The following is a 13,905-nucleotide window of genomic DNA, read 5'->3' as shown; positions in this document are numbered from 1 at the left end:
GCAGACACACACCTAAATCTGCCTGTGGCGTCTGGTCTAGTTCAGTGGTTCTAGCTGCTGCCCCACTGCCCTCGCTGCGATTCTGCCCTCCTCCCCGCTGCCCCATACACACACACAGGGGACATTTGGCAACGCCCGGAGAGATTTTTGGTTGTCACAACTGTGGGGAGGTGCCACTGGTATCTAGTGCGTAGAAGCCAGAGAGGCTGCTAAACATCCTACAACGCCCCCCTCCACCCCAACAAAAATTATCTGGCCCAACGCGTCAACAGTGCCAAGGTTGGGGAGCCCTGTTCTAGTTAATTCTATTAAACCCACACACACCTGAAGTTGCTTATGATTAAACTGACCTTGGAGATTGGCAAAGTAATGAAATTGAAGGTATTCTCCAGAGAGTCGACTGCTTGCCCACCAATATTTATTTATTTACCAGTTATCCCTGACTCATTTCCAATTACGATTTCAGCTTGCCATAAACACACATACAAGACAGTTCAAGTGAAGATTTTTAAGAGATCAGAAACCATCGAGACAGTGGGGAGAAGGAATGTATATTCAACTTCTGCTAGTCACTGGGGATTTTCTGTCACAATTCTTTAAAAATCACATTGATATGTCTCCTCTACTTATTTAAGCACACCGTTGGTACAAACCGGGTTTGCACTTATTCCAGCCCAGTAAGAAGTAGAAAAGAAGCCTCGATGACCTGCCGTAGTTACCTCTTGCCTCAGTGAAGAAGGAGGGTGCTCAGGTTTCCAGAGTTCAGATGTTCTTAAGCTGACCTTTAGGAGACAATGGGGTTACTTTTTAGCCTGGAGTAGAAAAAAGGATAGCGGATGGGTAAAGGACAGGTAGGGGAAGTTAGATAAGTAAGCTGTTCAATTAGTCCTTTTTGTGGGGGTGGGGGGAGCATTACTTTGAAATACTGTCAAATTCCAAACATTAGAGACAATCTTACGCAAATACAAAAAGACCTTAATATCTGTGGGTATGGTGTGTTCTATGCTCTACAAAACTGTCAAATAAGAAAATTTAGAAAAAACATTTATTTTCTATTATAATACATAATGCCACCATATAATACAATATATAACGCCTCTGTTATATTTTTCCTATATTTATAGTATCTCTGCATTAGACTGACAGTCCTTAGAAGGAGCTAGCTGTTTTATCATTTTGAGTGCCATTTTACATTATTCAATAGAATCCCAATATTAATTAAATACTTTCTATCAAACAAAAGTTATTTAGATTTCTACCTCCTATCTGACACCAAAAAAAGAAAAAATTATACATGGTAACAAGGTAAATGTGAAAAGTAGAAACCGTAAAAATACCAGAAGAAAAGTGTAGGTATTTTTCTAATCTTGGACTTTGGATGACCTCTTGAAGCCTGGGACAGAAGGCAGAAATATATAGGAAAACAATGATAGATCTGACTACTTTTATAAGAATTAAAAACTGTACTCCAATATTTAATCACATTCAAAATTTGAGTTTTACCCTTGCTCTACAGGATTTTGATGGCCATTAAATGGTCTGGAGTGGGGGTCAACTAGGTGGTAGGAGAGTGAATTCTAAGTTATTGTGCACCTGCTGTTAAAATGTCATTCATGTCTGAAAGCTAAATGATTTACCTCAAAGGAGCTTCTGATGGTACACTTTCAATTTTCAGCTTATTTCTCAGATTTTCACTAACTTACGTTAATTTTATCTTTTCCTTTTTTTCCTCTAGCATTTATGCTGTTTAGCCCTTTCCAAAACCCTGCAAGGTATTATCTTTATTTTACGTATGAGACACCAGGGTTCAGAAGACCGAAGTGTTTGTCTAAGGCCACACAGCTAGTGTGTGTCGACCGAGGGTCCCATGACAGGCACGCTTAGAGCGTGAGAGAGACCCATCAAAATATATCACAATCTCAACCCCACAACCTTGAATCACTCTGATGGTCCTCAGATGCACCATCTACACTGACAAGATATTGGCACTCCACATGTTCACCTGCTCTTGAGTTACATTATCTCAGAAAAAGAATTTAAGGGCACAGGGAGAGATATGTGAGAGTCCCATGTGCCTGACACTGTGCTAAGCACTTTACTTGAATTATTTCATCCAATCTTCTCAACGTCCTTAGGAAGTAGGTATTCATAGCTGCATTTGACAAGCTAGGAAAACTAAGGCTCTGAGAGGTTGAGGAACTTGCCCAACGTACCTTAGTTGAAAAGGAGTGATACTTGTTAGGTGTCGGAATCCAGGTCCTCTTGGTTCCACTCCTCGTCACTATCTTAGAGTGATGAAGAGTATGCAAATGGAAACGCGGTCTCTCCATGAATCACAAGCTAGAGTATTCTTTTCCACAGAGTTTGATAGTTATAGGAGTGTTAGACTATTAATTGGCTAAAGCATTTTAATTAAGAGTAAATAGCTAAAGCATGATTTTGCATGACATTGATTTTTGATTGCTGTACAAACATCTTATTAACCAAGCATCCCTCTGGTACAAGAAGTTCATCTCGTCAACTTTAGTCTTCTAAAGCCGGGGTTGGTACACAACAGCCTGTGGGCTCAATCCTGCCCACCTCCTGTGTTTGTGAAGCCCACAAGCTAAGAATGTCTTAACATTGTTTCTAAGGGTTGAAAAAATTAAAAGGATATTTTGCGACACATGATAAGTACATGAAATTCAAATGTCAAGGCCCATAAATAAAAGCTTTATTAGAACACAGCCAGGTTCATTTGTTTACGTATTCTCTGTGGCCGCTTTTGCGCTACTACTGCATAGAGTTGCGAAGTGGTGACAGACCCTGTGGTCTGCAAAGTCTAAGATAGTGACTATCCAGGCTTTTCCAGAAAAGTTCGCTGACCCCTGTTCTATAGCATTTACACATTCAGGCACCATTTGAGCTTCTTTTTTTCTATGAAATTCTGAAATGTTTTAAACTTTTTTTTTCCAGAAAGAACACTAAAGCAGTCTTGCTCTCAAAAATTTTGACAGCCTGAGCTGACTGGAAACGACATTAGGTTATGGTTCCAGCGCCTAGTGCGTCCAGCTTGAAAGCGCCCCCCCACCCCGCCCCGCCTTCCCTCATCTTTTAAGTACATTAGGGTTATCTCAAGATGGTAAAGCTGGGTCTTACTATCCAACCTGTCCTTCCGTTATTCATCTTGACTGCGTTATGGGTTTAGTTTCACAACATTATGAGTTCATCCAGGCTGCCTGAATCATTTATAGGGATTCTCATTTTTGCTCTCAAACTCTTACACACTTTCTCTGCTGTGAATTTTTTTTAAACATAAAGCTCAGAGGACTAAATGGCCTACACATGTAAAGTAAAGCCCATACTTTTATCTACTTTTTAGCTTTAAGAAATCAGAATTTTGAAAAATTGCTTTTTCTTGTTAAACTGAACTTAATTTTGCAGGTCACAGAAGTAAGAAAATATCTTCATGTCCAAGGATCTCAAAGCATCCTTGGTGGAAATACATAAGGTAAAGAAGGTCCATTTATTTTTAAATACTGTTTATTTCTTGGAGGAAATACTATTTAACGGAAACGATGTGACCAGTAACAAACAGAGTCGAAGGCTATTTCTGGTTCTGTCAATGACTCACTTTGACTTTGGGCGAATCATCTCACTACTGTTGCTCTTTATCTGCAAAAACTGGACTTCAAGCCTATGGGAGTTGCATGGCTAATCAACGCCTGGAAAATGCGTAGTGGCAGATGCTACCAAAGTGCTGAGCCTTAAAAACAAAACCACCCCCACCCCCCATTTGTATTCAGTTGGGGTTGGGGTTTATTGTCATTTAACATTCGAAGCCCCACACTATATGAAGTCCAGCGTGCTGCACAGAACAGATAATATCACTGTCCAGTAGGGATTTTTCTTTTTTAATCTAGGATTTTGGACTTTTTTTTTTCTTTATTGTGGTTGGGGGTTATTTTAGAATCCAGTAGTCTGGCCGTACAAAAACATTAAGCTTTAAGTTGAAAACTATCGATTTAAAATTCTAAATAAACCCCCTCCAAAAAAGGCAGGGGGGATCCTCCCCCGCCCCGCCAAGAAATCTCTCAAAACAAGAATTCCTCTGATGTTTCCTTCCCCGCAATTCTCCATGTTACAGTCCTTAGAGGTAGAATAGGCATAAAATACTTTCACTAATAAAATATGACAAACCGCCGGATTATACGTGGCCGATTCCCAGTGATTGCCCTGCTACACAAAGCAGAAAAGTAAATGCCATCATCCCCCTTAGAACAAAAGAACTTAGGAATAAAAAACATGGAGAGGGGGGAGAAAGCAGCAATAAATAAAGGTGAGCGAAGGACCCCGTCCCCCGCCCCTCCCCGACTCGAGTGTGGCACTAAGTACGGCTAATAAAGTGGTTCAAGGGTAGTTATTTGGAAAGGGGGCGGGGTGGCGAGGGGAGGGAGCGGGCGAGCGGCGGCCGGGGATTGCATGTTGCATTCGACTTGAGGTTGCATCTTTCTCCTGTTGCCTGGACCACGCTCCCCCATTGCAGTGCTTCCCCATTCCTTCTCTCCGCTCCTGCCCTCGCGGCTTTTTCGTGCCCCCCTGCAAACTGCTGCTGCCCTGGAGGGAGTTGGGGCCGCTCCGGAGCCCCTTGGCAGCTCCTGCCGGCGGGAGGGGGGAGTCGGGCTCGGGCCGCGGAGTTGGGGGGGCCGCAGCGGGCTCCGGCCTCGCCTCGGCTGCAGCTCCCCGGGAGCCGAGCTGCAGCGCTGCCCGGGCCCATCATTGCGGCGGCCCCGGAGTTCGGCCGCCGCCGCTCCGTGCTCAGCCCCATCCCCGCCGCCGCTGCACTGGAGTTTGGCTGCCGCTGCCCTACTTCACTCTAGTTTAGTTTCACTCACTTTACATCCGGGTTTTTTCCCTAGGCAATGGGGGCCGCAGCACACCCCGTTCCTTAGGCAAAGTGAAATAAATTCGCCGCACCGACACGTCAAGTAGTCCGCCCGCCCGAGCGCCGCCGCGGGCCCCCGCCGCCCCCCCCCGCCGCCGCCCCGCCGCCCCGGGGGGGCCCGCGCGTCCCGGAGGCCGCGGCCGGCGGCGCGGGGGCCCGGGGCGGCCGCCGTGCAACTCCGCCCGGCCGCCCGCCCCCCCCGCCGTGCCCCTCTCCCCCGGCGCCTCCGCGCCCCCCCCCCCGCCCTCGCGCCCGCTTCCCCAGCCCCAGTCCCTCTCGCCCGGCTCTCGGGAGCGGCGGGGGCGCGCACGGCGGCGGCGGCGGCGGGCCGGCGGGGCCGCGCGGCGGGCTCCCGCGCGGGCGAGTGTGTCTGGGCCTGGGCGGAGGGATCCCCGGGCTGAGGCGGCGGAGGTGCTGCGGCCCGGGGCCGGGTGGTGAATGGGCTGGTGGTGCTCGCTGCTGCTGCGGAGAGGAGGAGGAGGAGGATGAAGAGTTGGGCTTGTTTGTCTCCCACAGTTTCTCTCCTGCTGCTCTGAGTGCCCCCCCCCACTCCGGCCCGGGGCCTGTGTGTGTCTCTCCTGGAGGAGGAGGAGGCTCCAGTTCCTCCCCCCACCCCCTCCTCCCCACCCCCCCTTGCCTGGGGAAGAGGAGGAAAGAAACAGCCCAGAGAGAGAGAGAGAGAGAGAGTGAGTGAGAGAGTGAGAGAGAGGGAGAGGAGAGGAGGAGGAGGAGGAGAGAAGGGAACAACCTACCATCTTAACACACTAATATCTAAAAAGTGCGAGAGGCCCAGAGCAGCCGCAGCAGCAGCAGCAGCTCCAGCTTCTTCCCTCCCTCCCCATGAAGAAGAGTTCCCCCCTCCTCCTCCTCCTGCTTCTCCTGCTCAGAGTTCCTGCCTCCAGCTGCCAGGGGGGACAGCCAGCCAGCAGCAGGAGGGTGCAGTATCCCAGCTTTTCCATTCTCTCTTCTCCTCACTCTCCTCTCTCTCTTTTTTTCTGGAGTAGCTCTGTTTCCCCTCCCTCCCCCTCCCCCTCTCCCCCTCTCCCTCTCTGTCTTGTCTCTGGTGTTTGTCTCTGGGAGGAACAGGGGCTGCCTGCTTGGAGTTTGTTGTGGGGGGAGGGAGGGGGAGGGGAGGGGTGTGTGGGAGGGAGGAGGGAAAGGGGGGGTGTGCTCGCCCAGGACCCCTCAGTCAACTTGAGATTTGAGCAATAACTTCCCCTTCGGGGCGCCCCCCTGCGTGCCCTTCCTATTCCTCCCCCCCTAAAAAAAAGACAATGGAAAAACCTGGTCTCCCCCCCCTTCCTCCCCTCTGCCCTCCACCCCTCCCCAGGATAAATTGGAAGTAAGTTTAGGAGCAGCCTCGGGAGCCTGGGCGCTGAGTGCAGGGCCGGAGCGGGTGACAGAGGCGGCGCGCCGGGGGTGGCGGGGAGGGGGCGTCACATTGTCCCAGCGGGGGGCCGGGGAGGGGGGCCGCGGGCGGGGGCGGGGGGCGCGGAGCCTCGGCCGCCCCCCTCGGCTCCCCCTGCCCGGGGGATGGTCGCCTTGTCTCTTTCACCTCCCCCCACCCTCCGGGATGCTGTCGGGGGGAAGTTTTTATTATGGTTATTTATTTAATTTTTTTTTTTTTTTTTTTTGGAAAACCATCTTGTTTGGTGACTGAGGGATCTGGTTTAAAAAAAAAAAAAGCTGCGGCTGCTGACGCTGCCGGGCCCGAGTGTGTGTGTGTGTGTGTGTGTGTGTGTGTGTGTGTGTTGGTGCATTTGTCTTGGGTGGCCGGAGCAGCGTTGGGGAAATTCCGCTTATTCTTTTTCTTCTGCAACTTGTTATTCCGGAGAGTCTGCCTGCACCCCTCACCCCGGGGCCGGCCCTCCCGCACGCGCCCCCGCCGCCCGCGGCCGCGGGGCGCCCCCGGGACCCCGCGCGGGCCAGGCGGCTCCGAGAGGGGCCGCGCCGCCCCTCCCCCGCCCGCGCCCCCGCCGGGGGGAGGGGCGCGCGGAGTGGGACTCTTTCCGTTTGGTCCAGCCCCGTCGTGCACGCAGTTCCCAACACTTCTCGTCATCCTCTCTTTGGTCTCTTTATTCTGCCGAGCGGTGCTGTTAGGATTTCTTTTTTTCCCCTGACCACGTTCGCGATGGTGGGTAGCAGCAAGGTGGCCCTGGGAGGGGAGGGCTTGCTCTCGAGATTGGGCACCGGGGGAAGAATGTCTCCGTTCAACTTTGTCTGGGGCTTGCACCCCCGGAGAAGGCCACACGCCGGTTGTAGGGTGCAGATGCGCCGGCAGTGATCGCTAAGTAGTTGAGTTGTTGAGACGAGGGCACGACTGCTCATGGCAGCCAGGTTTTGTTTTCATTGGTGAATCCGGTGTCATCATATTCCGGTCATATGTTGAAATATTCTTTGTTTAGGTGTGGAAGTAGAGGATCTCCCTCGGCACGTCCACATTGTGTTGTTTTTTAAAGATGTCTCTTGCCAGGATGGCTTTCTAGAATTTCAGATGGGAGTTGAGGTCCGGGCGTGTGTGGGCCTCAGCACTGGCCTTGACAGTGAACTTTGTGGCTGTGTTTTGGATTTCAAGGATCTGCCCCATAGCCGGGCAGCGAGCTGTGCCTTTTCGTTAATAGTCGGTGTCAGGAATGGAGCTGCTTGAGCTGGGGCCGGTAGAGAAGGAAGAACATTTATGTATTAATAATTGATAGCTGAATATTAGGATCAGATTAATTTGGGCTGATGAAAGTTGTTTTTTTTTTGTTTTTTTTTTTTTTTAAAGCAGTTGTGCGCTCTAGGAAGGAAGGCGTTTCATAGGCAGACTTTATAGGGGTTCTTCAGGCCGGGAGCTGGAATCTCTTTAGAGAGCATCCTCATCAACATCTGTAGCTTCTTGGAGGGCCTGGTAAGGGGACCCAGATTGGAGTTAAGACGTCGGTGTGTCCTTTTCAGTGTTTATGTTGTTTGTTTACGTCTAGGGTTCACTCAGGTTTGGGCAGTAGAAATAAATAGGTCAGCTTTTCTTTTGGTCTTTGAAGACCAGCCCCCTCCCCCCCCTTTTTTTTTAAGTTTCACAATTTACTTGGTTTCACAGCATTGTAGGAAACTGTTACTACATTTTTACTGGAAATACTATTATTCATTTTGATTTTGGTGAGTTCCTTCCCATTCTCTTTTTCTGTCTCCACTGGTATATGGAGTCTCCCTCGTGGGTTTAAAACTACCTTATTAGAGGCCATCTAAAATGTCTGAGGAATGCGTTTTAAAATCTCAGGACATATCTTTTGATGGCAAGGAGGAAGTTTTGTGCGCAGTTAACATTAATGTTTATAAAAAAATTTCTGAACTTAAAACTTCTGTGGATGTACAACTATCCTAAAGCGAACAGCGTAGTAATAGTGCAGGAAATTCTCAAAGCACAAACTTCTGGCTAACACGTCAACCATATTCCAGGTGCTTTTCTTTATGTCCGACTCTTGCTTTTGTTAACATGATAGTGTTTGCAGCGTGACTGGCGTTGCTTGGCTGGCCATCATAGTCTTTTCCTTGAGTGCTTTTGAAGGTTTTTTAACATAGTTTTTCGATAATCTTGCAAGCTTTATTTAAGCATTTTGCTCTTTGGACTCAAGCCAGTCTTTATGGAACTGGAATAGTAATAGATGAAAAAGACTCCTGCCTATGCCAGATTTGATTTTGAAGAGATATAAGTGATGGACGGGGCCCTATGTCTTTTAGCCTTGAAAGGTCCATCCTTTTTCCCATTCAATCCTCTGGAAGGAGATGCCTCAGAAATACTCTTCTTCTGCTTACTTGAAGAGCTCTAAATGCTATCCAGCAGGAGGTGCAACAGCAAGAGAAAGCAAATCTGAATTTTGAGGGTCTTGCTACTTATGACAGCTCTACTTAGCTTCAGCTAAGCAATAGGATTAACACCTTCAAGTTCCCAAAGATTTTGAGTAAGTCCGTTTAAAAATTCCATTAATAAATTACATTGTTATTTGAACTGGAAATCTTTGACTGCTTTTTACCTCCTTACAGTAACAGATAGCTTAAGGATGCTGCATGTGGGTATAGAATGCTGTTAGAATTATTTTATTTTGAAGAATGATTAGTCTTATATTGGTGAGTGGGGTGTTAAACACCTTAAAAAAATCATGTGCAAGGGCTATGAACAAAAGGACTTGGGGCTTTATGTTTTGTGAGCATCCTTATTGTGTTAATACAAATAGGACGTAGAGTACTTGAGATTTTGGGAAGGGAGGTATCGTATGGAAAAAATTTTAGACGTGTGTGTGTGTTTTTTTCCTCGAAATTATGGATAGTGATCCTAATACATAAATTCTTAGGCACTCAGCTTTATGAGTACGTGTGGTTGATGTATTTGGCCTCCAAAGACAGATTCTTGAACTATAAGTAAAGTTTGATCTGTGGATATAGGTCATTGCTGATAAGTCCTTTTGTAACACATAACAATAACTGCGTCCATGAAAGTAGTGTCGTAGCATTTACAGCACATGGTCCTGTGAAACTCTGTTAGGTGAATTGATTTATCACTGGAACTATGCTACTGTGATGGCTTGTAAAGTTTTATATCAAAGTTTTAAAAACTTAGGAATGTGTAGAAAATTTGGTGAACCTGCTTTCAATTTTATCTGTTGGCTAGACATAACGCTGTACTTTTTTTTCAGTAAGCTCAAATGAGAAAGTACATGTGAAAGCGCTTTGTAAATTCTCAGAAACCTTGCAGATGTTAAGTTGTTGAGATAGTTAATTAATACATGGACAGACGCTTCTATCTTTAAAATGTTAACTTTCTCCATATCATTTGGGAAATGAGTGCATTGAAAGTACACCCTGAACACTTCATGAAATTTTTTTTTTTTTGAGATACTGCTGTGGTTACCAGAAAGCTCTTTGTTACAGTTTTGAAGCTTTGTTTAAAAAATGCTGCCTAGGCAGTTTCTCATAATTCAAAAAAAAGATCATTTTTCCTTCTGTGGATCCTCTGAAATGTGTTTCCCCTGTTAAAGTTTTTCTTCATTTCTCCATTGATGTGATGGTAGTTGGTTTTAGGAAATATTGAACTTCCCGGATTCTTCTATAGAAGTCTTATTAACACACAGTAACAGATGTCATGGTTAAGGTTTTGATTGATGCTGCTTTCTGAAAAATTCTAACTAAAGTTTTCAGACTTGTTTCAAAGTGAAAAAGATATATATCTGTATGCATTAGCACGTGTACATCATTTTTGTTTTTCTATTTTAGAGGGATGCATGAGGAAATGACTACTCAAATCTAGAGGATTACACTGAAATATTTTTGTGTAAAAATAGCCCAAAAGTTTAAAACTCAGAGCCTTGAGTTCTGGCCCTGCTCACAAATTTGGACTAAAATAAAATAAAATATAGCTAATTGGGAGTTCCTGTGTTTATGAGCACATCAAAAGGTCTGGTATCTTAAATTTTAGAAGTGACTGCTCTTTATAAAATAGCCCCAATTAGTAATTAAATACAGACACTTGCTTCTGTGAAAAGTGAGAAAAACATTTAACTGTTTAGGTAAAAATGAAACCTCTCAGGGTGATATTAACTTTTTCACCCCACTGACAGACACTTTATGCTAAAGGTTTTTTTGAGGAAATACTGAAGTTAAGGTTCTGTTAACGTGCTTTAAAATTTTGTGTCCTTAGAGTTTCTAGCTGAAGGGTTTTGTGTTTAATTACTATTCAAAGGGAGAAAAGGAAGGGATTCAAGTTTTAGGTCTCTAACTTTGGACAGAATTTCCTTGTGTCTACATTCAGAGCTGATTTCTTAAAACATGTTTGAATCTTCATATTAATTTGTGCTGGGAAATATTGATGATTTACATTGACTTTTGGGCTTTTTTTGTAGGCCTTAAGTATTCGTTAGGAGCATAGCAATATGTTTTGATCTCTTTACCTTTACCAGGTGTGTGTTTGGCTGCCTTGAGATTCTTTTTTAAATGTTAACATGGCATTGACTTTATTGTAGATAATTATTTCTTCAATAGCCTGTGCTTTCTTTGTGTGTTTGTATTGTTTTGTAGGCTTTCATATAGTTCTTCTTTGTGTATTAAATTTTGGAAGTTATCTTTTGAGAGATTGTTGAAATAGACTTTTAAGAATAACTTTTACGTTACTTGCCTATCCATTCGGTCTTCAGCTGAGGTGGTGGGGACTCTTCTCTTGGAGAGAGAATGTGTGACGTTCACTCATCCTGTGGGGTTTCCTAGAGCAACTTTCTTACACTAGACACTTGTTTGGCAGTTTGAATACTTCTCCACTTGTCTCCCTTCAGTACACTGCAAGGCCTTTCCTTTTTAAAAAATAAAAAATAGTGAGCAGGTCTCTGTTGAAGGAAACTATTCTTTCCTATATTTTGGAATCATCTACGGAAATGTTTTTCTGCTTTTTTAAGTAGACAAAAAAGTGAACCGGTAATGTGGGGATAGGAAGGGAGTGGGGCCTAACAGGTTGGTGATCTGGGCTTTATTTTGACTGTTTGTGGGCCTAGGGGAGAAAAATAACTTAAACACAGAAGCCAAAAAGATGGGTTTTGTTTTATTGTTTTGGCTGCAGTGAGAATACAAACTGTCAGTACTTGAGGAGAAGGAGCAGCAGAAAGGAATTGATTTTTTTCTGCTGCAGATCCAAGTATTGTTAACCATGTGCCTCTCTAAAGCAGCATACTTAGAAATCAAGCAGTAGTGGATTCTTCCGCCCAATTAACAGGCAGGCCCCTACACTGTATTTTGTTTTGGTTTTTGTTTAATTTTAAGTAAGTACCCCAAACTTCAGAGTAATGACAATAATTTCCTGATAAAAGTGGGTGATAGTAACCATGGCAACTGCTGTCTCCGGCCTTATGGACAGTATGTTGTATTGATGAAGCTTCAGATCCTGTAGTGGCTTGCCACTTTTATGGTGAAATGTAGTAGCATGTGCTGCAGGTGATTTTTAGCTGGATTGTGTTAAATTTGTGTGCCAGCTTATCTTTCCTTGTTAGGAATTTCTTGGACTGTGTTCCGCAGCGTGTTTGTGAAGGTGCTGTTGCCTGAAAATAACCCACCACCTGTGTTAGGCCTCCTGATGCAGACTGCGTTTAGTTCTTTCCCAGCCTCCTTCCCCAGCCTTCAGCAGGTAGGGTGCCTATGGACACTGTATATCCATAGATTACAGCTCCAACTGACCCGCTTGGGTTTGGACATGTTTTAAAAAAAAGTCTTTGTGTTTTTAGAAGACGTCAGTGGACGAGAGAAATGGGTCTTTAGTTGGAATATTTTTTTTCTAAGTGTTTGAGTAAGGGCTTGACAAAGAAGAATTTAAGTAGTATTGTTTTTTTGTGTGATGGTGTTATGTGTATGTATTACTATAAGAATATATTTCCTAGTGGGCAGTATTAGGGTATGGGAAATGTTGTCTTATGAGAATTTGCTTCAAGAAAAATTATTTATAAAACATAACTTGGAAAGACTGTTAAGAGGAAACCTGGTAAAACAAAATCTTTTTTGGGGAGGGGGATAGAAAGCTTTGAAATTGTTCGAACCAAACCTTAAAAAATTACTGAAAAAATTATATTTTTAAATATCATTTTAAAATCGTACCAAATCTTTTTGCTTTTTAAGCATATCTTTTATATGCTTATTCTAAGGTTTTCCTCATGTGAAAATGTCTAATCTAAATATTGACTGGTACTTTTCCCAATATGTGCTAAAGAAACTGTGCCAGAGCAGAGAACAAGTTAGATCTGAATTTGACTCGGCCCTGATAAGAAGATCTAGTCAAATTGTGCTGGATAGTTCAGACTTTCTTGAAACTTACTGTGATAGGGTGAGGTGGTTTGCTTACTACAAGTCCCAGGATGCACTGCGGTTTTTTGCTTAACTCCGGATTAGAGCATTGCATTCTGGGACCTGTAGTTGATTTAAACAGCACAGGGAACCCTTCCCTCCTGTCTACTCCATTTTATACACAGCTTCCCAAAGCCTCTAAGAACTTTCTGCTAAGTAAAGTTTGGTTGCTAATATCATGATTATTATGCTGCTGACATTCTCAAGTGAGTCTTCAGAAACACCCTAATGTTTTAGTTTACCTTAGATTAGTTTGTTGTTTTTTATCAGCTACTGTAATAAGATTTACATGTCAGATAACACTTATGTATGGATATTTACGTGTGTATATGTATTCAGAACTTGACTTGGCCATTGTAAGTGTTTTTGTCTGTGATGATGCAGGTCTCTTTATAGTTCCACAGCGTTATTTGCTGCTAGCATGGGCATTAGAAGCCTGTTATTGTCGGGCCTGATGTGTATATACTGTTCTCTTTTCTTTGAATGGGGCAGTTACTCAGTAGTTAAAGTGGGATGGGAGGTTTTTTTTGGTGATGCTGTTGAAGTTCACAGGTTTTTGATTCTTCTGTGATAATTGTCAACATCTTGACTCTCAGTCTTCTTTAGATGGAAGACAGATTCCTGAAAATAAACGTGGTTTTAGGCTAACTTTAATACTCAAAGGTGTGTGTAGTCTGCAAGGTAGAGGAAAAGGTAAGGTTTCTTTCATAATTTGTTTATTTTCATTTGTAACATTTGAATTTGTGTTCTTTTGAGGATTCTGATACTTCTGCTTTATTAGCTGATGTCAGAATGTGGTCGCAGGCACTGAGTGTTAGAATCTGTGCAAGTGCTCAGGGCAGTGCCTGGCGCATGCCGAAGGCTCGGTAAATGTCTGGAGTTAGCAGCAGAAGTAGTAGTGTTTATTGTTATTTTAAAAAATAGCATGCTTCACACTTTTCCCTCTCTGTTTACATTAATATTTGATCAGAAGCCCAGGCTATTCTAACAAGACCTTGAGATTTTGGTTTATGGTAATGATGTGGCAGTTCCTTAGAATTTTTTGCTGTACATAAAATGTCTTTGCACCTGAGTTTCTCCCTAAGTGGCACGTGCCCACAGTCAGACAGACAGCCAGTAGCAGAATT

The 13,905-nt window shown here is 44.4% G+C and overlaps 1 protein-coding gene and 1 long non-coding RNA gene across 39 annotated transcripts in view; one reads left to right on the top strand and one right to left on the bottom strand.

Moving 5' to 3' along the window:
• Positions 1-396: 396 nt before the first annotated feature.
• Positions 397-3,057, bottom strand: LOC139074462 (uncharacterized). The gene is made up of 2 exons (XR_011524090.1): positions 2,214-3,057; positions 397-812 (listed from the first exon to the last, which is right to left on the bottom strand). It is a non-coding gene; the product is annotated as an uncharacterized lncRNA (long non-coding RNA).
• Positions 3,058-5,258: 2,201 nt separating this feature from the next.
• PHF21A (PHD finger protein 21A) overlaps positions 5,259-13,905 on the top strand; it is a 174,084-nt gene continuing 165,437 nt past the window's right edge. For 10 of the 38 annotated variants that reach the window (XM_070564918.1, XM_070564936.1, XM_070564940.1 and 7 more), the window contains exon 1: positions 5,259-5,860. Coding sequence is in view for 2 of the 38 variants with exons in the window: in XM_070564925.1 (XP_070421026.1) it covers positions 5,765-5,860 (96 nt within the window). In the remaining 36 variants the exon portion in view is untranslated. Of the gene's footprint in view, positions 5,861-6,871; positions 7,059-8,725; positions 8,866-12,886; positions 12,985-13,905 lie in introns of those variants that run through there. The other 28 variants (XM_070564916.1, XM_070564939.1, XM_070564902.1 and 25 more) reach the window with 21 other exon arrangements.

The sequence above is a fragment of the Equus przewalskii genome, chromosome 11 (genome assembly GCF_037783145.1).
Source record: "Equus przewalskii isolate Varuska chromosome 11, EquPr2, whole genome shotgun sequence".
Classification (NCBI taxonomy): domain Eukaryota; kingdom Metazoa; phylum Chordata; class Mammalia; order Perissodactyla; family Equidae; genus Equus; species Equus przewalskii.
The sequence above is the reverse complement of the archived record's forward strand: the minus strand, read 5'-3'. Positions and strand labels throughout refer to the sequence as shown.